Raw genomic sequence first — 22,298 nt, forward strand, 5'->3', positions numbered from 1 at the left:
AACCATCTGCCTTTATTTTAAGTGACAGGACACTTCATGGGAGAAAGAATTATTTGCTGGAAAAATGAGGATTCTGACTTTATTCTTGATGCTTCTCCTTGACCAAACATACAGTTATCCTTTCGGTTATTATCAGGGCTTTTAAATATGTAATACATAGCGGTCATTCAAAACATGGCTGAAGATGCTGGACTGGGGCAGGGCTGTGTACGGAGCATCCCTATGGGAAATGGCTCCAAAGGAAATTTCCTAGCAAGGAACCACGTGCGTGATGGAGCTGACACTCTTTGTTCAGGGTGCTGCCACAGGCCCTGGGACCATGATGCTGATTTAGGTGTCTGCAGAAGACTTCAGCCCAGGACGGCCGGGGTGGGGTTGGGGGGTGTCTAGCACAGAAGCAGGGAGTGCTCATGACGGTGGGGGTTTTCCTCACATTTCCAGGAGGCACATAAAGCGCACCCCCTCTCCCACCACTCCTCCTTGGACTAGCATTTCTCCTAAAAGCATAGATGTGAGGTCACTTTTTGAGAAGGTGAGCCTGCTCTTTCCATAGCTCATTTAATGCCGTAATTTCCCAGCGCTGCGAAACTCTCTCCGTGGTGGAGCAGCATGTTCTTGATGGACCAGACGTCTCGACTGTGAGAAGCCTGTGCTGCCTTGCACCAGTCCCTGTTCAGTAGTTGCTTTATCTTCTTGGCTGTCACGCCCACTTGTCCCTTCCCTCCCACCTTCTTTGTGTGGGTGGGCTGGTGCTGTCTCACTGGGAAGTTTATTTTAATGATTATCCTTGCGTGGCTCAGTATTTGTATTAGTTGTGTTGCTTCTGTGTTCTGTTGTGTTCACAGAATGTCCAGTCTTGATCAGGATTTCTGGGTGTGGCAGCCAGGTTGATGTTTGCCAGCTGTTTGCTTGTCAACAGCACACGTTTCCACGTTATGTGCCTCTTGTCCTCTGTGTGGTGCGTCACGTGGTGTGAGTACACAGGTCTGCCCTGCAGGGAGGGACACGTGTGTTCAGAATCTTAAAAGGAAACATGCATGAGGGCACATGTAATAAGCTGGGCACAGTGACGCGTGTCATCTTGCGTCATCCTCTGCCTTGCCTTGACACTCTTGTTGCCGCCATCTGAAAAGTGGGGCATTGGTGGGGGAACGTTTGCATTCCTTAGCCTAGGAAGTAGTACTAGCTACAGGAGTAGTTACCATATTTTACCTCCTCAGTCAAAGAAACCTCTAGCCATATGCTGGGCTGCTTTAAACTAAGTCAGAAAATGAACTGAAAGGGAAGCTTAGTTCATAGAAATGCATTGTCTATAGTTTCTCAGCATATTGGTTCAAACAAAGAACCCATAAAGGTTTTTATTTTTCATTTATTTGTTTTTTTAACAAAAATCAAGTTTTTGTGGTTTTAAATAATTGTATTTATTTTTGGCTGTGCTGAGTCTTCGCGTCTGCGGGGGCTTTCTCTGGTTGCGGCGAGCGGGGCCTGCTCTCCAGTTGCGGGGCGCGGGCTTCTCTCTGCGGTGGCTTCTCGCCGTGGAGCACAGACTCCAGGGAGCACAGGCTTCAGTAGTCGCAGCTCCCAGGCTCTAGAGCACAGGCTCAATAGTTTGTGGCGCACAGGCTTAGTTATGGTTCTGTGGGATCTTCTCATATCAGGGATCAAACCCATGTCTCCTGCATTGGCAGGTGGATTCTTTACCACTGAGCCACCAGGGAAGCCCCATAAAGGTTTTAATACACAACTGATTCTTGAAACAAAAGATATTTTTCTAAGATCCCTTTTAAAATAATTTCCTGCCTGCTTTAGCAGGTCTCCTCAGCTGTGAAAATAGCCTTTCCATGTTAACAAGGTGAGGCTCCATGCACCTTGGCTCTGTGTGACCTTTGTCCCCGAGAGCCCCACAGCTAACCTTGAAGCAACTTTATTTCCATAGACCACAGTTCAACACTTCAAAACTGGGGCGCCCCTCAGGTGGATTTTCAGAAAACTCAGAAACAGCCACTCACTGTTTCACCTGGCTTGGATGGGAGCGGTGGGGTGTTAAAAGTTCCCCCATGGTGCCATGCTCAGCTCTGATGTATCATTTAGTAGGCTGAGCCAGAAAATTAACTTTTGGGAGAGATCATTATCAGCACCAGTCTCCCCCTCATTGTATTTGGGGAAGCACTGTTGGTTGAAAGGAAAAGGCCCCCTGGGTTAGGTTGGGGTGGGAAGGAGTGAGCACTGTTTCTCCATCTGCCCCTGGCCCCAACCTGTGTTCAGGGCTGCTGCTCTCCCAGATGCATCTTAGCAACAAGCTGGATGTGGTCAAAGGTCCCCAAATGGCTGGAGGCCACCTGCAAATCGCCCACCCTCCTGGGCCCCGTTTTCCTGATCTGCACAGCAGTACCTGGACTATTCTGCTGGCTGTCAGCCTTTTTGACCACAACTAACTGGCAAAAAAGGGCTTCACAGAAATACTTCTACGTTTGCTATTATTTCCTGATTCATTTTTGTTAAACATGTGCATTGTGATGCACAAATTGATTCTGTGACCCACTAACTCCAATACTTTGGCCACCTGATGCGAAGAGCCAACTCTTTGGAAAAGACTGATGCTGGGAAAGCGAAAGAAGAGGGTGGCAGGGGATGAGATAGTTAGATCGCATCACTGATTCAGTGGACATGAGTTTGAGCAAACTCTGGGACAGTGTTTGCGTGGTGCAGGACAGGGTTGCCTGGTGTGCCGCAGTCTGTGGGTCACAAAGAGTCGGACACGACTGAGGGACTGAACAGCAACAAATGAGTTGCCGCCCATAGTTAAGAAAATGCGAGACAAGACGATCTCAGTCTTCACCAGCTTCCTGCCTCCTCCCTGCAGACTTGTGGCCAAGGTTCCTGAGCCTCTGTCTCCTCAGGATTACAATAGAGCCACAAATCCCTTCTTCGTGGGATTGTTAACAACATGAGAGGTTTTGAAGTCATGTAAGATTCACATTCTCTTGTGGAATGGTCAAATTTTGTTGTTTAGCTCAAAAGTGAAGTCGCTCTATCGTGTCCGACTCTTTGCGATCCCATGGACTGTAGTCTACCAGGCTTTTCTGTCCATGGCATTTTCCAGGCGAGAGTACTGGAATGGGTTGCCATTTCCTTCTCCAGGGGATCTTCCTGACCCAGGGATCAAATCCAGGTCTCCTGCGTTGCAGGCAGACGCTTTATCCTCTGAGCCACCAGGGAAGCCCCTTGTTTAGCTCAAACCACCTATATATTGTCTCTCTAATCTGTCAGGACTGGATGTGAGGAAAAAAAAAAAAAAGAAATAGAATCTACCCCCCTGTTAGCCCCTGAGCAGCTTCTGGTCACAGAATCCTTAACCTGGGGGCTTTTTGGCTTTTTCTGTGGTGGAGTGCTTAGTCACTCAGTCATGTCCGACACTCTTTGCAACCCCATGGATTGTAGCCCACCATGCTCCTCTGTCCATGGAGGAGGCAGGATTTCTCCAGGCAGGAATATAGGAGTGGGTTGCCATGCCTTCCTCCAGGGGACCTTCCCAACCCAGGGATCGAACCCAGTTCTCTCACATTGCAGATGGATTTTTTACCATCTCAGCCACCAGGGAAGCCTAAGAATACTGGAGTGGGTAGCCTATCCCTTCTCCAGGGGACCTTCCCAACCCAGGAATCGAACCAAGATCTCCTGCATTGCAGGTGGATTCTTCACCAGCTGAGCTATCCGGGAATGGTGGAGGGGGTTACTCTAAACCACAGTTTCTCAGCCTTAGCATTACAGATACTTTGGATTGGGTAGTTCTCTGTTGGGGGATGTCCTGTGCATTATAAAATGTGTCACATCTCTAGCCCTTTTTCCTGACATGCCAGTGGCAGTTCTCTTCCTTTCCTGTCCCACCCCTGTTTTGGAAATCAGAAATGTCTCCAGAAGTTGCCAGATATCACCTGGGGGATACAGTCATCCTGGTCAAAGAACCATTGCTCTAAAGCAGCTGACCACAAAAGGCACTTTTTTCATCTCATTTAGCGAAGTGCCTGACGATTACAACACAGAGTGGAATAGCTTGAAGTTGGTTAACTATGTTTAGGGGCTGCCCTGAGCCAATTGTATTCTCTCAAGGCTCTAAAGAATGTAACCTTGGGGGAGGTGAAAGCAGAGATGTCTCACATGGAAGAAAAGGAAGGAATTGTAAACTAGCTTAATAGCAAGTAAATCTGAAGAAGCAGGTTAGTGAGGGAGGGCAAACCTGCTTGACGACTAGTGCCCAGAAAAAGCCAAGCCAGCATCTGTCTGTCTACATTTTGCTCTTGAAAAGGACACTTTCAAGGTGGATTGCAAACAGAAAAACATCCAACCTTGTAGCCTTTCCGCCACCTCTGCCTTTCCTCTGGGGAAAGAGCCCTTGAAAAGCGTGTAAACTGGCCACCTCCCTTTGCAGGGAGGGCGTGGGTGTTAATACTTCATCAATAGGAGAACTCTGTATTTTAAAATACTACAGCCTTTCTTTGAAGTCTACAGGTGGAAGGTATGATTGAAGGCCTACAAAAGTCTTGACAGCTCTGGACCAAAAGCATAGTTTCTGTGAACTGAAAACATTGCATGATCAACAGATCTCTGGAGACACATACTAAAAGGGCAGAGAATAAATCCCAAAGTTTGATGCCTGAAACTGGGCACTCAAAGCTGGTGCACTGGGATGACCCTGAAGGATGGGTTGGTGAGGGAGGTGGGACGGAGGTTCAGGATGGGGGAACACATGTACGCCCATGGCTGATTCAATGTATGCAAAAGCACCACGATACTGTAAAATAATTAGCCTCCAATTAAAATAAATAAAAAATTTTTAAAGGGTTAGGTGGGTATCATGTGTTTAAAATCTAAGCCTGATGAGTAGCCATGACTCTGCCCATTGCCTTCATGCTAAAATCGCTTCTGGTCATGGTGACTGGCTTCTGCACAGTGTTTGGGGTCCGTTCCCAACCATGCAGCTCAGCACTCCCCTTCTCCCCTGGTTGTTTTTCCATAGTATTCTGACTCCAAAATAAAGAAAACATTGCTATTTTGTCCTCCTGACTGGAAGTTTAGAGGAAAAATTAGATGTAATCTCAGTGGGCTCTGTTGCCACTTCAGGGTGCTCAGCAGTTTATAGTTAGTAAATTGCAGTGTGTGGAGCTTGGTGTCTCCTTCCCCTTTGGTCCACCTCGATGTGGAATCTAAGCAGCACAAAAGCAGAACCCGGCCTTGCTGACGTCAGCCCTGTGATCGTGGCCGTGTGTGAGGGCAGCCTGCCGGGCTGGCGCCACAGCCCCTGTAGGACCACAGGGCTGTGCAAGGTCACCGAGGCCCCGAGTCTGGGAGTAATGCCAGAGCGCTGGCCCCAGCCCCCTCGGTGGGCGCCTCTTCCTTCCCTCCGTCCTTTTTGGAGTCTGTGCTGGGGGCCTCCCCAGCTCACTGCCCAGCAGTGTCAGGAGGCAACCATCATGGAACAGAGCCCCAGGAGGCAGGATGTCAGAGCGAACATACAAAAAGGAGACCGTTGTGGAGGGTCCGAATGGTGTGGTGCAATCAGCCAAGTGGTTTTCCGGGGTCAGATACAGGGGCAGGTGGAATGAGCTTCCGGAAAGGCGGGTTGGCACCTGCCACGGCCAGCATCTGGCCGTTTGTCACAGTTTCTTCCCAGGGACAAGGGCTCTGGCTCCTCAGCTCTTTGACACATCAGAGAGTCAAAGGCTGATGGATCTGAACTTTAAGATGTGAGCTAGAAGTATTGTGGCTCAGTATTTTTTAAAATGCTAGAGCAGTGCTGGTGAGGGGCACAGCTGGCCTTTTGACACAGCATTGTAATTTGTGGGTTTGGAGAGCTGGGCAGGATATGGGTGATAAAAGGGACTGGGGCGATTTTCCTTAGTTATTTAGACATAGCGAGATTTTTAAACCATGTGCCTTTTATAATGTGCGAATAAACAAAGCTCTTAAGTAATTCTTTAGTTATATTTGTGTATTTTTTTTCTTTGTTGTATTTGGTTTAATGAGACATTTAATGTTTTAGAACATGTCTTCAAAGTCAGGTAGGTATATCGATATATTTCTTCCTTGGAATTTTCTTTCTTATTCAATTCAGTGCCCCTAGAATTTTTCCATGGAAACCTTGTAACCGATCAGGTCTCAATTGCTATATACCGTGATAAAAGGATTTTTGAAAACTGATCTAACATGACAAAGAACTTTGATGTTGTTTGTTTTGTTTAGATTAGTATTCCTCTCCTATTCCTGAGGCCAGAGCCCGCACTTTCTTTACCTTGAGCTGTTCACCGCGCTTTGTGGCTAATGAGATGTGGTTTAAAGGAAAAATGAGCCACTGCTGGCATAATCGGCCTGATTTTTCTTTCAGTTCAGTCACTCAGTCGTGTCCGACTCTTTGTGACCCCATGGACTGCAGCATGCCAGGCCTCCCTGTCCATCACCAACTCCCAACGCTTACTTAAACTCATGTCCATCGAGTCGGTGATGCCATCCAACCATCTCATCCTCTGTCGTCCCCTTCTCCTCCCACCTTCAATCTTTCCCAGCATCAGGGTCTTTTCCAATGAGTCAGTTCTTCATATCAGGTGGCCAAAGTATTGGAGCTTCAGCTTCAGCATCAGTCCTTCCAATGAACACCCAGGACTGATCTCCTTTAGAATGGACTGGTTGGATCTCCTTGCAGTCCAAGGGACTCTCAAGAGTCTTCTCCAACACCACAGTTCAAAAGCATCAGTTCTTCAGCACTCAGCTTTCTTTATAGTCCAACTCGCACATCCATACATGACTGCTGGAAAAACCATAGCTTTGATTAGATGGACCTCTGTTAAATAAACAATTATAACCAGTCATAACATTTAGAATTTATCTATACATAAAAGAGGAAAAGGACATTTAAGTTCCTGGTCATTTAATTCATTGCCATTGCTTCTTCCACTGTACCTAGCAATAGGTCCTGTTGTATAGATATTTGAAGGTTTAGGAGGCATTATCTACTCTTACTGTCTGTGTATGTTACCTACCCCCCCAGTCTGTCCAGATGATCTCAGAGGCAGAGATGCACACATTTTCTGGGTTATAAATAGCATTGCCCTGATGCTCTTCGTTCTATAGCACTGCAAACCCAGCTCCTGTTCCTTTTGTCTTTAATGGTATTAAGAGTGAAATCAATGTGTGGGGTTTTAGTGGTGTTCCTGCCTGTGTTTAATGGTATTCTTCATACCTGTGTCAGTAGTTTATACACTTTTGCATTAGATTTCTGTAGTGAAATCCACACTTGAAAAAGCACACAGTCGTCTGTGAGCACTGCCGTTTTCCTCCACAGTTACGGACGGAGCTGTCATCCCATGTAGTGCGCCTTAAATGCCCTGGAACACAGGGCTCACTTGCCATGGTGTCGTCCCAGATTGCTTTTCTTCCCTCTGGTGCCTTTCCCAAACACCTCCCTTTGCTCTCTAGTTCCATGGTACACCAAGATTTGAAAGTTGGATTTCTCTGGGCTTCAAGCTGTGGAACCTTCAGGCTGCAGATAGAATGCACTCTTCCTCAAGCTTGTGGGAGCCTCCTGAGTGTCGTCTCCTAGCCTGCCCTGCAGGGAGGTGGCGCCGCACAGATCTGCAGGATTCCCTGGCAGTTTATGCCTCTTACAGGTGAATGTTTGTGCTGATAACTGATAGCAGAGAGAAAGCAATTGTGTTGAATTCACATTGTTTTTAAAAAGTGAAAGCACCTGCACGGATATGGTATGAAGGCATTTTTGGTTTGTCAGGGTATGAAGGTTTAAAAATCAGCTTTACGGGAGGCACTGAGCATGACTTTTTAAGCTGCTTGGTCTGTGTGTTGCTGTGTGGCTTTGAACCTTGTGGAATTGTGTTCCATCGACCAACTGATCGTGCCCGTCAGTGGGTAGAAGCAGATGCCCAGGCTGAGTGCATAGGAAGTCCACAGGCAGTGGGGAGAGCAGCCCAGAGCCAGGCCTGCCCCTGGGCTCCTCTGTCAGACAGCAGGTAGTTGCCTCAGGTACTGTTTCCTGAACCAGCCTTCCCCAGCTTGACTCTTTGGTTGTTTTTAATAGCAAATATTTTGAGAAATACTTCACTTCTCATATGATTCACCATTTCAAAATATACATTTCAGCAGTTTTTAGTATATTTTAGATACATTTCAGCAGTTTTTAGTATATTCACAGCTGTACAGCCATCACTACAGAGAGCTGTAGAAGGTCTGTCATCCCCCAAAGAAACCCTGTAGCCTTTAGCTGTCATTCCCGTCTCTCCTCCCACTCCAGTCATTGGCAGCCAGACTCGTCTCTGTGTCTACAGATTTGCTTACTGGGGACTTCCATGTAAATGGGATCACATAAACCTTTTGTACGGAGAAGGCAATGGCACCCCACTCCAGTACTCTTGCCTGGAAAACCCATGGACGGAGGAGCCTGGTGGGCTGTAGTCCATGGGGTCGCTAAGAGTCGGACATGACTGGGCAACTTCCCTTTCACTTTTCACTTTCATGCATTGGAGAAGGAAATGGCAACCCACTCCACTGTTCTTGCCTGGAGAATCCCAGGGATGGGGAAGCTTGGTGGGCTGCTGTCTCTAGGGTCGCACAGAGTCGGACATGACTGAAGCGACTTAGCAGCAGCAGCAGCAGCAAACCTTTTGTGAATGGCTTCTTTTCACTTAGCATACCATCTTCAGGAATCACTCATGTTTTGCATGTATTGATACTTCATTTCTTTTTATCAGCAAGTATTTTTGATGGTACGGGTAAGCCACGTCTGTTTAACCATTCATCAGTTGATAGACATTTGGGTTTTCGGGCTGTTACATGTAATGCTGCTATGAACATTTGGGTGCAGTGTTGTGTGTAGACATAAGCTGTCATTTCTTTTGGGTCTTATACCTAAGAAGTGGAATTGCTGGTTTTTATAAGTCCATTTCTCTAGCTTCCATTAGGAAGGTATTAGAAGAAATAGCCATTAAGAAGAAGTGGGCAGGGGAGAGTTGAATTTTTTCATGGAACATGTGGTAGGGCTAGAAACCCACTGAGCTTAGGCTGTCCCGCTCAACAGCTAGTGTCTTTGCCTCCGTTGCCTCTCCGTCTGAGAGGCCCCTGCTCGAGGTCTCCTGTCTGTACCCCTGGGCCGCTCCCACTGTCCTCATTACACCCTGTTAGGTCCTGTCGTGACATTTGTCGCTAACATGAGTTTACTGAACTTTTCTTAGACTTTATACTGAAATGTAAGCTCTAAGAGGGCAGGAGCTTGTCTGTTTTATTCACCGAATCATCCTTAATACCCAAAACTTAGCTTTTGGAGAATGACGTTTCCTGGATCTCCAAGTGTTCTGGAATAGAGTGACTAGTATATGACATGATAAGGTGATTGGATAACTAAGGTTATAGGGAAACCCCTTCTAGAGAGAGCAAACCTTTTTGGTAGACCTGATGTGGCCCTCCGGAGTTGGTCACGTCTGCCCCTGAGGAAACGGAGAGGAGGCGCAGGTGTCCCTTCAGGGCTTCTCAGAGGAAGAAGTAACCCAGGGTCACTGTTCTGGCAACAGTAAAAGTCTTATTTCTTTTTTTTTTTTTTTTTTAGCAAAGGCCATTTGTCAGATATTAATGAGGAAAGGAGGTGCAGTGTGTAATTTCCTAATTATCAAATTCCACATTGGAATGTTGCCATTTAGTGTGCCGTTTTGATAGGGAGGGAGCTCAGTGAGGAAGGCTCACTGAGCTTTCCTGATAGCTCAGTTAGTAAAGAATCCGCCTGGTTGGATTCCTGGGTTGGGACGATCCACTGGAGAAGGGATGGGCTACCCACTCCAGTATTCTTAGGCTTCTCTTGTGGCTCAGTTGGTAAAGAATCCGCCTGCAATGTGGGAGACCTGGGTTCAATCCCTGGTTTGGGAAGATCCCCTGGAGAAGGGAAAGGCTACCCACTCCAGTATTCTGGCCTGGAAAATTCCATGGACTGTATAGTCCACGGGGTTGAAAGAGTCGGACACGACTGAGTGACTTTCACTTCGGCTTTGATAGGGAGGGAAGGCTCACTGTACCATACTTCACGGTGCACTCATCATGGACTCCTGATTTGTACGTTTTAGAGCCAGCTCTCTTGAATAGTATTGATGACATTAAATGAAACAGTATATACACAGGAGAAGGAAGAAAGGCTGGAACTTGCCTGAGAGACCGTGTAAAACTTGGTGTTTTTCATGACCTTTGACCCTCACTGTCACACTCCATGTGCATGTCAAGTGTGAAGAGCCCCATAGCAGGCTTGGATGATTCCTGTTTTGCGCGTTGCCATAGCTCTGGTCATAACTGGTAAAATCTGGTATTACTGGCTGTAACCAGTTACCATAGAGCTGAGAGCTTTAGGGACTGACTCAGGCAAGGTTAGGAAAAAGAGCTGAGAGCCTGTTGTCTTAACTCAGGGCAACGAGATTTACCAGCCTGGCTTTGTGGCAGCACACAGAGCAACTCTGCACTCCCTTTAGTTAAAACAGTGTTAAGATCATAGCCCTTTGAAAGTAAGGAGCTGTAAGGTGAGAGGAGAAGGAAAGTGTTGGGAATCTTGGTGTGACAGGCATACCCCCGACTGTGCCACATGAGAAAGAGACATCCCAGACCATCGCAGATGCGCTGGAACGGAATGCTGGAAAGGCTGTCTGTCCCGGAGCCACTCTGGAAAGGTCTCCCCACGCCCCCCGGCTGCCAGTCATGCTTCCCTCAGCAGCAGTCAACCCACTTTAAAGCAATGATAAATCTAATTTAAGGACACAAATTGAAAAAGTAGATTTGTTTATTGCAGTGTTAGACTTATTAACTCACAAAAGCCATGAGCCTTGGTCTTTCTGTTTACAGATATAAAATGGAACTCAAAATGAGGTTTAATGTGCTGCCCAGATCATGTTCCCTGGACAGATTTTTTTTTCCCCCCTTCAACAGTAAATTTTAGAATCAAAAGGACTGAAAAAGAGGAATGTTTCCTGTCATAAATAGATTGGGTGGCATTCTTCAAAGCATTTTACAGCTTCCAACCGTGCATTATAATTTCAAAGTAGCTGAAAAGCAGTCTGAGTTTTTAGAATGGTACGTTCATTCAGAAACATTTATTAAGCAGATACTTATGTGCCAGGCATTGAGACAGGGCCTGGAGATGGCCCGGGAGCACTCAGGCCCCAGCTCTCACCAAGCTTGTATTTTATTGTTGGTAAAGACAAACTACTGAGTAAGGAAATAGCAGTTTCAAAGAGCTGGAGAAAGCTGTGAGACCCGGCTCTGGGAGAGTGACACACGCGTGGGGAAGTAGGCGGGGTTAACGAGTTCTGGGCCCAAGAGGTGAGTTAAGGGGCATGGCCATGCCAGTTTCAGGTCGTTGGCCAACCTCCCGTGTGCTGAGCGAGGTGCCCAGCCCTGTGCCCTAGTGTCACCGCGGGCGTCCTTGTTCTGGACCTGTGTCGACTTGTAGACACTTGTAGCTTCTTGGTCAAAAGCTATTAACACACTATGGGACTTTCTAGAACACACTAGAAATAGACTTCTGGCTTGGGACTTTGTAGAAGACACTAGCAATGGACTTCTGGCATCGTCAGATGATTGAAAGACTAATGGAGCTGTAGTATATCAATAGGAGGAGCATCCTGCAGTTGTCGTTGCATCCAAGTATATGGACCACACTAGTGAATCTGGCAGTGACACCTGGAAAATAAGGAAAAACTTAAAACAATATATCTATCTTGTTTATATGTGCCAAGTTACTGGTTTATAATTTTTAATATTCAAAAATAAAGCAAGGGAAGCAGCCAGGTACAGGAGCCACAGATGCTTTTTCAAGCGTGGCTGTGAGATGCACCAAAACAAACCTTAGCCCCGGGCCTGTGGTGACAGAAGATAGGCCGATTTTCTGCTTCTGACCTTGGCCGTGCAGTCAGTGGCACCATGGCTACCAGAACCAAGTTGAGGGGTGTTGGCCAAGCTGTTGGAACTGAACTGTTTTGTCTCACCCCTTCAGCATGTCTGCTCAGCCTCTGATTCCTTTCGCTCTTCAGTCACAGTAACTCTTCTGAGTGAGATACAGGTTTTCAGACTCCATTCCAAGGAACCCAGCCTCCCACGCCCAACCAAAGGAGTTGAGTGTTTAAGATGTTTTCTACCTCACTGATTTAAACCACTTGAAGAACTCACTTGTATTTTTCCTCCTTGATCTGTCTACATGTATATATATACTGGAGTTCCAAATTACATTATTATAAGAATTACATTTAAGGAATGTCTGAAAACTACTTTGGGAAATTAGTCCATTAGATAGTAAGTGGCCTGTAGGGGAGCATTCTCATAAGAATTTTTATTTATTTGAAATGGCTTGTTAAAATTGAAGACAAAAAAAAAAAAACCAACAAGATAAAAGGTATAAAAGAGCATTGAGAATTGTAAAGTGTTAATGAACACAGGATCTAGGGAATATAGTGGATTGCAGACAGAAGCATCTGGTCAGTGTGGGAGACTGGGAGTGAGCTGGTTCGGGGGATTATTCTTCCTGAAATTGGCATTTCCTCAGTGTCCAATCCCCCACCCACCCACGCCTGGCACCTTGCATTCACACTTGGCTGTATGCTGAGAGGTACTCTGTTTCCCAGGGAAGCCGGAGCAGGTTTCTTGTGCAGAGTTCAGCCCACAGAGGAAAGAAAAGCCCCACAGTCAAGAACACCCTAGATTTCCTGGCAGGACAGGCTGACACTGGCTGGAGCCGGCTCACAAAGGCCTCCTGGCTCTGTGTTCTGTGGCGTCATGCTGGTGGGTTGCGGGCAGAGGGGTGTTAAACATTCACCAGCATGGGCTTCCTTTGCAGATCAGGGGTCAGCAGCCTTGAGCCTGCAGGTCCAGCCCACTGCTTGTTTTTGAAAATAAAAGTTTATCTGAAGATAGCGATGCCCTCTCATTTACATATTGTCTATGGCTACTCCTGTGATACAGGCAAATGGACTGAGAGAGAAGCCATAGACGCTTACTGTGACCCTTGACAGAAAAAATTGGCAACCCCTGTTCTCCAGTTTAATAGTAGTTAGTTCTGGATGCATTAAAATTTTCAGATTGAAAAGCGTTTGGGGAGAGGCAGGCAGGCAGGCAGGTGGGGAGTTATCTCTCAGTAGTTTTTCTTTCCTTTTCCAGGAGGGAGCCCCAGCATGTCCTAATCAAGGCCTTGGTTATATCACAGAGGTGCCCATTGGGTCATGGGACTTGTCCCTGAATCTGAGCCATGGTTTGACCGTACAAGGCAGGTGCCGGAAATCAGAGGAGCCAGCCAGAAGTCATTCGGCTTGCCTCTTGGGTAGCGATAATGTCCTTGAAATGGTAGAAATGCCATGCAACTCAGGCTGGTGCTGGGGCCAGGCTGTCTTTGCAAACAGTTTGCAAAGTCCCCAGGTGTCTGGCCCCTGGGTGTACTTGCCAGGGGGTGGCCTGAGAAGTGCCTGCTGCCCCAGGCTTGAGGACCCTCCCTGCAGGCTTCCTCCCCTGGCCGCTCCAGCTGGTGTCTCACTGTCCAGAGTCCAGGCTCGTCTTCCTGGGCTGCTGCATGGTCCCACCCCGCCTCCCCACCTCAACCCCCGCACCCCCATCCCAGTCCTTCCCTCCTCACTGCCCACCTGACAGGCACCTTGCTCTTCCGGTTTTCAGCAGTTAACAAACTTTTCCTTGGAGTTGATACTCTCACGTTTTTATGAATTCAATAAACAGAACTTGTGAAGTAAAAACGAAAGCCAGAAACATGCTGCTCCTACTAAGAGACAAGCAATGACTGTGAGAGTCGCTGTCCTGATGCTTGCTGCGGCGACCTGGGTGGGCTCCCACAGCAGCCCACGAGCAGAGGCTGTTCTCTCCCCCGCCCTGGGAGACAGCTCTGTGGATCAGGTCCCGGGGTCATGAAATCACTTCAGCAGGTCACCAACCAGAGAAAAGAACAACAGAACTATCAGGAGTTGCTGTAGTGAGGGAAACTGTTAAAAAGGAAACGTTTGTTTCTGTATGTGTGTATACACATGTATACGTATCCTGTGCAGACAGTGATTTGGATATCTGGCCCACATGTCTGCTCACGCCTCTCAGGCGGCTCGGGCCTGTTAGCACAGATATACTTCAGTGTGTTATAGGACCGGCAGCATGGCCCTGGGCGGTGGGCACACTCCTGTCCTGGTACTGGCTAGCAGGATTTGGGCTGAACCAGCCACTGTCTGCACTGAAGACTCAGTGAGGAAAAGGTGAGCTTCCAGGGCCCTGTGAGACCACACGCTCTGGAGCTCCTGGAACAGGGGTCCCGCGGCCCTGCTCTTCACCACCACGGGCAGTTCCACCCCTTCCCACTCCTGAAATATCGCTTTTCTGATTTTCTCAGGTTTCTTATTCTTTTCCTGACCTGATTCTGCCCCCCTCACCCTTGCCTCTTTCCTTTGGTAGCCTGACAGCGTTGCTGGAATTCAGGCTAAGATGCTGGCTGGCCCAAGGCTTTCAGGTGATTCCTGGTGTGGGTTTGGAGTGACTTCATGAATCTGAATCACAGTTGAAAAAGTCATTAAAAGTTTTTTATCTCTCTTGAGACATTGTGGTATTAATTGAATATGTAAAGTGTAAGTGTTGATCGGTTTTGGTGTATGTATCTATCTACCCATTGAATGCTGATGCTGAATGAACAGTCAGGAAGCCACAGATACTGTGGCTGGGCCAGATGTTCCCATAGGTGTATCTACAGTGTTCACTTTTCATCTCACCGAGGAAGTAGAAAGACGAGGTGACCACTGCCCCCGTTGATGAATAAATTAATTAGAAAATAAAGAAGAGCAGGTCTACAGAGTGGATAGTTTTGTTCATAGAGCCCTGCCTCTGCTTCTGAATTCTCTGCTGCTCCCCAGCACTGAGAACTTCACTTTCCTCCATTATCAACAGAGGAAGAAGCTGGGTACGACTATGTGAGGACCTCTGTCAGGGATTTCTTTGAGTTGCTCAGTGATCTGGAGAAAGGAAGATAGTCCATGAGTGCCCACTGTGGAAGTACTGCTGGGAGAAATGGAGACAAATGTCACCCTACTGCCTCATTTTCAGGAAGACCTCCGTTCCAAGTCGTGACCAGTTTCCTTGTAAATTTTGGGTTCTCAGCTAAAAGATAGAGATTTTCTTTGTTTCTTAAAGAAATACAAAGAGGAGTAAAAGCCCTGTCTGCAAGCGAGAAATATTTGTTGGGCCCTCAGCCTCACACAGCATCTCTGTGATGTCTTTTAAACATTCTGTCATTGAAATTTTGCAATATATTTACTTCTGTTGTAATGAAAAGGCTTGTTGTTTTTCCTGCTCTTTGTAGGGTGGGGAAAGGGGTTGTTCTGTACTTCCTGGATGTCATGTTAGCTTTCAGGGGTCAGAAGACTAGATCTCTTATTAATCATGACAATACACTGATTTTTTAACAAGAAGAGAAGTGGAAACACTGACTTCATATTGGTTGTGGAGGCCTCTCTCACTCAGCCCAGCTCCTTAATCCTCTTCCAGTCATAGTGGACTTACCCGACTAAGAAACAAACCCTAATTTGTGTTTTGTTGTTTCTTTATATGTAAATAAGATAAAGGAGAGCAGAGGGTAGAGTTGGGGGCGTGGTGCGTGGAAGGCCGGTAATAACTACCTCCATTCTCAAAATGAGGTCTAACAAAAGATAACATCCCCAACTTTTGGAATGATCAGCAACTGTCCTTGTCAAGGGCTTGGTGCACAAGCCTGTCTTTAGCTCACGGTGGAGCTGACAGACTTCTCTTACACTTGACTCTAAGAGCCGGGACAGCTGTCCCCACGTGCAGTTGTGAGAAGTAAGGCTCTTTTGCAAGGCTCCATAGCAGGTGGCCCAGTGTCCTGGCTCTCAGGCTGCACGGTGGCCTCCCACCAGGCCTTCTCCTTTCCCAGAGCTTATGAACAAAGAGCACGGCATTTCCGGTGCTGCATGGATGCGACTGGTGGTACCTGAGGCATCTAGGTTTCATTGAGTTGGAAAAGAAACCAGAGAAATGGACCAAGGGACCCTTTTGGTTCTGTCCTGTACTTGAACCAAAACACAAGAGCGGGATCCAGTTGTTCTGGGAGCTTCCTCTGATTGGTGCAGTCTGGGCTCTGGTCAGTGGTTCTTCTGCTTAGAATACCTTAGTCGCTACCCTTTCCTTTTATGCTGTCCCTTTCTGTTGGCCATATAGGAAAGAACAGTTTGTTGAAGGTGGAAAGATTTCCAAGACCTGTCCAGCCCAACCTGCTTCCCTTTTGTTGTGATGATCCGGGGCTATTAGCTCATTTCCGTGCGCCTCCGAAATTCCTTTGTGGATGTAAAAAGTTCGTTGGCATCCTGTTCTTAGAAGTTCAAAGGGGCTGGCTGCCTGTAAGCAGAGGGCACCACCGTGTGTCTCAGAGTGCACTGTAGCCTAGGGGAAGGATTCTTTCCAAAAAATGTTTCTTTGCTTCATTCCTAATTGTTTGTGTGTAAATCTATTTATAGTAGATTAAAGGAGAGATCCGGCCATCAGTGCATAATGATATAATTTACAGGGGCCCCAGCCAAAATGTTGAAATTACTTACATTTTACTGTTGCCACAAATGGATTGCTATTAAGGGTCTTCCTCTTTCAAAGGCAGTAAAAACACAGAGTGATGGAAGGAGGCTTTTTTATTTTTTAAATGCATGTAATCACTTCCATGTATAGCTAATGTTGAACCAATAATGGAATATAAAACGGTGGACTGCTCACTGGGCATAATTGAGAGGGCTTTAATGCAGTAGACAATGTCCCAGGACTGGATTTAGGTAGAGTCTCGACAGAAAGAGTGTCTGAAGTGGCCTAGAGATGAAGAGGTGGTGGGGGAGGGGCAAGACTGCCCCTTATCAGCCGAGGCAGCCGGTGCTGGGATCAGACTCCCATGTTGTCTGTGGGGTTTGCGGGGTGGGGGGGGGGGGGGGCTTCCTGACAAATCCCTGCTGGTGAATCTTTCATCACGCATCTTCACTAAACGATACACACATGTAGCTTGTCTGTTTTCTGTAGGTTGTGCAGGAAACATGCAGCCAGAGCTGCCTGCGTCAGGGTGGTCTGCTCTCCTCTCCCCTCCAGCAGATACCTCAGGCTCCTCAGAAGGCGCTCTCTGCCTCTTAGGAATGTGGAGAGCAGGGTCTTCTCCCTTTTACTATGTGTATTGTTAAAATCAACAGCACTGAACCAAATCACTTATTGCAGGAAATCAAGTAGTTGTGGTTTATGAAGGAAACCGTCATGGACAGCATCCTGCAGGGCAGAGCACCAGCCTGCCTGGCTGGGGGCGTGCGTTTAATTTCCCAATTACGTTCTGCATTTATCTACTGTGTGGCAAAATTGTATTTTAAAACATCAGAACACCTAAGTGAAACATGCACTTTCTTCCCCTAAAGTTGACTGGCAGCCCTCTTAACGAAGAGCGTGGTTCCTTTCTTTGTAAAAGACATTAAAATGAAATTTTAAAGTCTCAACTGTGTTAACAGAGTAACTTCTTCTAACAGGAAAAGTTCTCCATCATTAAACTTATTAGGCCAAGGAAACCTACCAGTTTGTTGCTTATGGGATTTTTCTCTCTTTGCTTAAGGTTCGCCATCGCTGGTGTGAACTCATTGTTAAGCACAAATACACAAAAGCGTACAGAGACGTGGAGAGGTTCCTTCAGGAGGATCAGGTAAGTTTCATTTTTCAGCAGATGGGGATTCTTTAAATGCTGTCCCTGACTATGCAGTATGGTTAACATGGGGCCCAGTTTGTTGCCTTCTCTACTTAAAAAACAAGTGCTTCAGCACTTTCCAACGATTTTGAAGAGTTGGTAGGAGCACTCCTACCCAACTTTTGCGCTTTTTTCTTCTCGATATCTCCTTAAAAGCGCACCTGGTTTGATGGAGCTGTGGCCCACTGCCGTTAACCAAATAAAGCATGGGCAGACCTCAGTACATCTTTGAACCCCAGGTTCTTTAGGTTAGGATTATGGCCCAGTGATGCGATGATGTGTATCTGTGCCTTTGTGTGTCTGGGGATGAGACTGGGACAGCCCCGGCTGGCCGGGACAGTCTGGTCTGTGTCTGCCCCTGCCATGCCAGGTGGACCCCTGTGTTGAGCTGCTTTCCTGTGAGGACTTTCCTCACTGTTCACCAAGGAAAGCAGTCACCTTGCAAGGAGCCCATGAACCTGTTTGAAGGTGTTTCTTTGCCACGTCTGCTGGGCTGCAATGTGTGTGGGGTCAGCATCTCTCCCGCTCCCCAGCCTGCTGGGCCACGGTGGTGCATGTGCCATGGCTCTTGTGGGCTGTGGCTCGTTCCCTTGGCATGGCCAGTGGGTGCCTCTGAGTGAGCTTTCTGCAGAGCGCTGCGGGCTGATAGAATGGAGCCATGTTTCTGTTGGGGTGGAGAGTTGGGGCAGTGCAAACAAAGGCTCTTTTGAGAGGACGGAGTATAGGGGGCAGCCAGCAAGTAAGGGCTCGTTATTCCCACAAAGAAAAAGACATGACTTTGTACCAGAAGAAATGTCACATTTGCACAGTGAAGCAAGAGGTGTTTGGAAACATGGAGGGACAAAATTTAAGAGTGACTTAAAGTCTATTCTGAAAACCAGAACTGACTGCACTGTATTTGGAACCATGATCTCTGCCAGTAAGGGTTGCCATCAGCTTTTTCAGAAAGAGATTTTTGAGCTCCTCACCACCAGGTTTTCATTTCTGCACTGTCGTTGGAAGTCCTTGCTCCAGCGGAACATAGTCATAGCATAACTAAGCTTAGAACAAGAGAGAAGGCGGATCCAAAGGGATCTTTTTGGTCTTTCAGAACATAACCGACTGTTTTTAAAACTGGAGGAAAAACACAGATGTGATTTTCGCCGCATTGTTTTCGAGACAGAAGAGCCAGTGTGTGCCCGTGGAAGGAGAGCAGGCGGGCTGGGCTTGAGTGGCAGGCCTCTTCCAGGGTGGCCTGAGGCTCTCCCCACCTGTGTGACAGGAAGTCTTCATTTCCCAGCTGTGCTAGGAGGGAGGCAGGTCCATGTCTGAGTCACACACATACATACAGCACTCAGGTCTCCTCGCAACTGCAGGGGTTCCCATAGGGTCAGTCGTCGTGGGAGCCTCCCTGTCCCTGTCCCCGTCACTGGAGAAATGTTCCTCTGTCCTCAGTTCAGCCACTAGGGTTGATAGAATTGATAGCCGAGAATTCCTTGGTGAGTTTCAGTAAAGAGAAGGGGATCGGAAACTGCAGTTTCCTGAAGCACCGCTGCTCAGCTGTCTGCCTTTTCTAGGGCCTTTGTAACTTCCAGCCTAGCACGTCTGTGTGAAGCAAACACAGACCGTGCACTCGAGCGCATGGGGACACATGATTCCTTTTCCTTATGCTCTCTGGCCTCTGTGCCTCCCACAGGCCATGGGCATCTACCTCTACGGGGAGCTGATGCTGAGTGAGGATCCGCGGCAGCAGCATCTCGCCCGCAGGTGCTTTGAGCTGAGCAGGGAGCAGATGGACAGATCCTCAGCCGAGGTGGTGGCTGAGATGTTATTTTAAAGAGGTGATTCTCTCTCTCTCTCCTTTTTCCATTCTTCGGCTCTAGCCGAGATTCCTCCTAGGAGCCAAGTAAGTCAGTAAGCCAAATGGTGAGCCAAGAGCCCTGGTGGCTTCAGTCCTGGGCTCCCTCCCGCCCTGAGGGGTATGTGGCGCCTCGTCTGGCCGAGCGGCCACGAAAGCCCGTGCCGTCCACCCTCGCAGAACAGCCCCTTCCCCAGCACTGTTTTGACCGCTTCAGGTTTTGTTATTTGGGCGAACAGGAGTCACAGGAGAACATCTTGAGTAGGTTAGAAGGTGAACTGGAGAGCACGGCCTCCCCACCCTGCCCCCCAGTCTTCAGGGTGAAGGCTAATGTGGGGGTGTATTGCCCGGCTACCCCGCATCCTGAGCTGTGAGGAGGTGTGTGGGAACTTGAGGTCCCTCCGGTTGTCCCCACCTGGCAGGAAAGGCTGGCAGGCCCTCCTGCTCTCCGCTGGGTGCCTCTCTACGCGGCATGTCCACAGCAGGCTACCTCGTGTTGGAGCAGAGTCGGAGTGGGAGTCCTAAATGGTTTAAACTGCTTCCTCTGTTAATTGTGCTTGAAATTGACTTGTTAGATCTACATTCTAGTAGTTTTTAATGGAATTTATGCATTCTAAATGTAATTTAGCAATGATTCGTAGGTTTTATGTAAAACTGTGAAATTAAAAGTATTTTTTTTCTTTACCATTATCATTTCTCTGACTCTCCGGGTTTCTTCAAGGTTTTACATCATAACAGGGCATGTCTGATTTTGTGTCTTCTTTTTTTTAACTTCAGATTTCATTCTTCGTATTGTATAGATTTTCTATAATTTTAATGGATATTTAATATATTATGTTGATATTGTTGGACATTTAATTTGTTTCTAATGTTTTGCTCTTATGAAAAACCATTTCTGTCTAATATGTTTAACTGCCGTATTTATCTGAGAGAACTCTTACTGCTGAAGAGGTTCTTCCAGGAGAGTTGAAGAGCTGTGTTGGCCAGGAAGGGAAGTAGGGGGAACAGTTGCCCCGACTGTGCGTCTCGTGGCGAAGCGGCTGTGTGCGGGCTTCCCCGCGCTCCCGTCGGGCAGCTTCCAAGCCCGTTCAGAGACAGCCCAGCTTAAAAAGCAGGGCAGTCACACAGTGGTGTTGCCAGCCTCAGACAGTGATCAGTGCCAGTCATGCTTCTCCTCAGGTTTGCCACTTCACAGAGAGTTTGTGTTGCTTGAAGTGTGTGAAACTGCAGCGGTGCAGGCTGTGCCTTTGATGTTCCCTGTGCTCCAAGTGGTGGAAAACTACCGCGGGCTACGCAGCTACGGTGATTCCTCATTGTGCTTTTCTGCCCCGAGCAGGCAGAGGAGTAGTCTGGTCAGGAGCCCCCCCTACCCACCCTGCACTCCTGGATGAACACAGGGGCCACTTACATGCCCTCTGCCCCCTCCCTGGCTGCTCGGTGAAGGACCGTGACAGGGCTGCCCCCTGAGCTGCACCCTCCAGCAGTTGGGAATCCATCCCACCCCTTGAGGATCCCCACAGACATCCCCAACACTTAGAACCTGTGCCCCAGGGGGTGATGGGCTGGGAGACTGAGCGTGGCGGCCCAGACCAGCTGGTTGGTGCATTTTTCATTTCATCTCCCAAAGCTGCGCTGGCATTTGTGTGGTCATCTGTGAGTCCTTTGATTTTTAAAAATTATACCCCTAAGATACCGAGTAAACGAACACCAAGCAGAAGGAAAACCCACTTGGGAGCGTGGCAGGCCTGGAGGTGGTGTCGTCGCCTTGTGTCTGAGGAAGCTGGTACGTGCGATGTGGGCGGCACCGCCGCCCCTGAGTGCTCTGGCTGCTTGGGTTCCTGGCATGCTGATTTGTGACTTAAGATTAAAATCACATTGCCAGGGATTACCACGCAACCACGACCCTGACTGCTGCTCCAGAAGCCGTAGTTGCGCTCCCTGCAGTTCGGGGAACAGATGCATCTCGTAGCTCCTCTCTGCAAGCAGAAGAAGCCGACAGCCTCGGAAGATGCTCGCCGGCCCTTTCCTTATGCCCAGCGACGACCTCTCTGACGAGGTGCAGAGCTTAGCTGATTGGTGAACAGTGACTGGTTTCCGCTTTGTTCACAGTGGCTAAGTTCTGCACCTGAAGAGAAGGTGAGATGGGGCCAGTTAAGGTGGAGCTGCTGGGGCAGAGGCCGCTGCTGAGCGGTCAGCTCGAGGCCAAGCAGGATTCTGGAGGATGAGGGCCCGCCTGGCCCCAAGGATGCACTTTGTCCTGTTACGAATGCACACATCCCCAAAGTCTACAGAAATATAAATCCACTAAGTAAACATCTGTCTGAAAGTTCAAATGTATTGAAAGCTGCAAAATTATTAATTTTAAAAATTAAAACCAAATGAATCATAGAAGTCAAGTAAGACTATGTCAGCGGTAGATGACGTGTGAGTAGAGCTGGGTACTTTCAAAGGAGACGTCCTCTTGTGATTTCCGAGCACGGTGAACTCTCTCTTGTATTTGCAGTCCAGGTCTGTGTCTTCTGCAGCGCCAGTGGAACGAGGCCGAGCGAGCTCCCAGCCGAGGCGCTGCTTCTCCGGGCTGTCAGTTGGACCCGCCCTCCGGTGCCTACTGAGCTGATATCAGTTCTCATTTTACACACTGGCTCAGTTCAGCAGGAACAGGAGTCGAGCCCTAGAGCA

General features: G+C 47.9%; 1 protein-coding gene across 1 annotated transcript in view; it reads left to right on the forward strand.

Annotated features, from left to right (window-relative positions):
* Positions 1-22,298, forward strand: part of AOPEP (aminopeptidase O (putative)) — a 423,521-nt gene that overhangs the window by 399,529 nt on the left and 1,694 nt on the right. The window contains exons 15-16 of the mRNA XM_055578992.1: positions 17,654-17,740; positions 19,458-19,602. Of these exons, the coding sequence (XP_055434967.1) occupies positions 17,654-17,740; positions 19,458-19,598 (228 nt within the window). The 3' untranslated portion in view covers positions 19,599-19,602. The remainder of the gene's footprint in view (positions 1-17,653; positions 17,741-19,457; positions 19,603-22,298) is intronic.

The sequence above is a fragment of the Bubalus kerabau genome, chromosome 4, assembly GCF_029407905.1.
Source record: "Bubalus kerabau isolate K-KA32 ecotype Philippines breed swamp buffalo chromosome 4, PCC_UOA_SB_1v2, whole genome shotgun sequence".
Taxonomy (NCBI): Eukaryota; Metazoa; Chordata; class Mammalia; order Artiodactyla; family Bovidae; genus Bubalus; species Bubalus kerabau.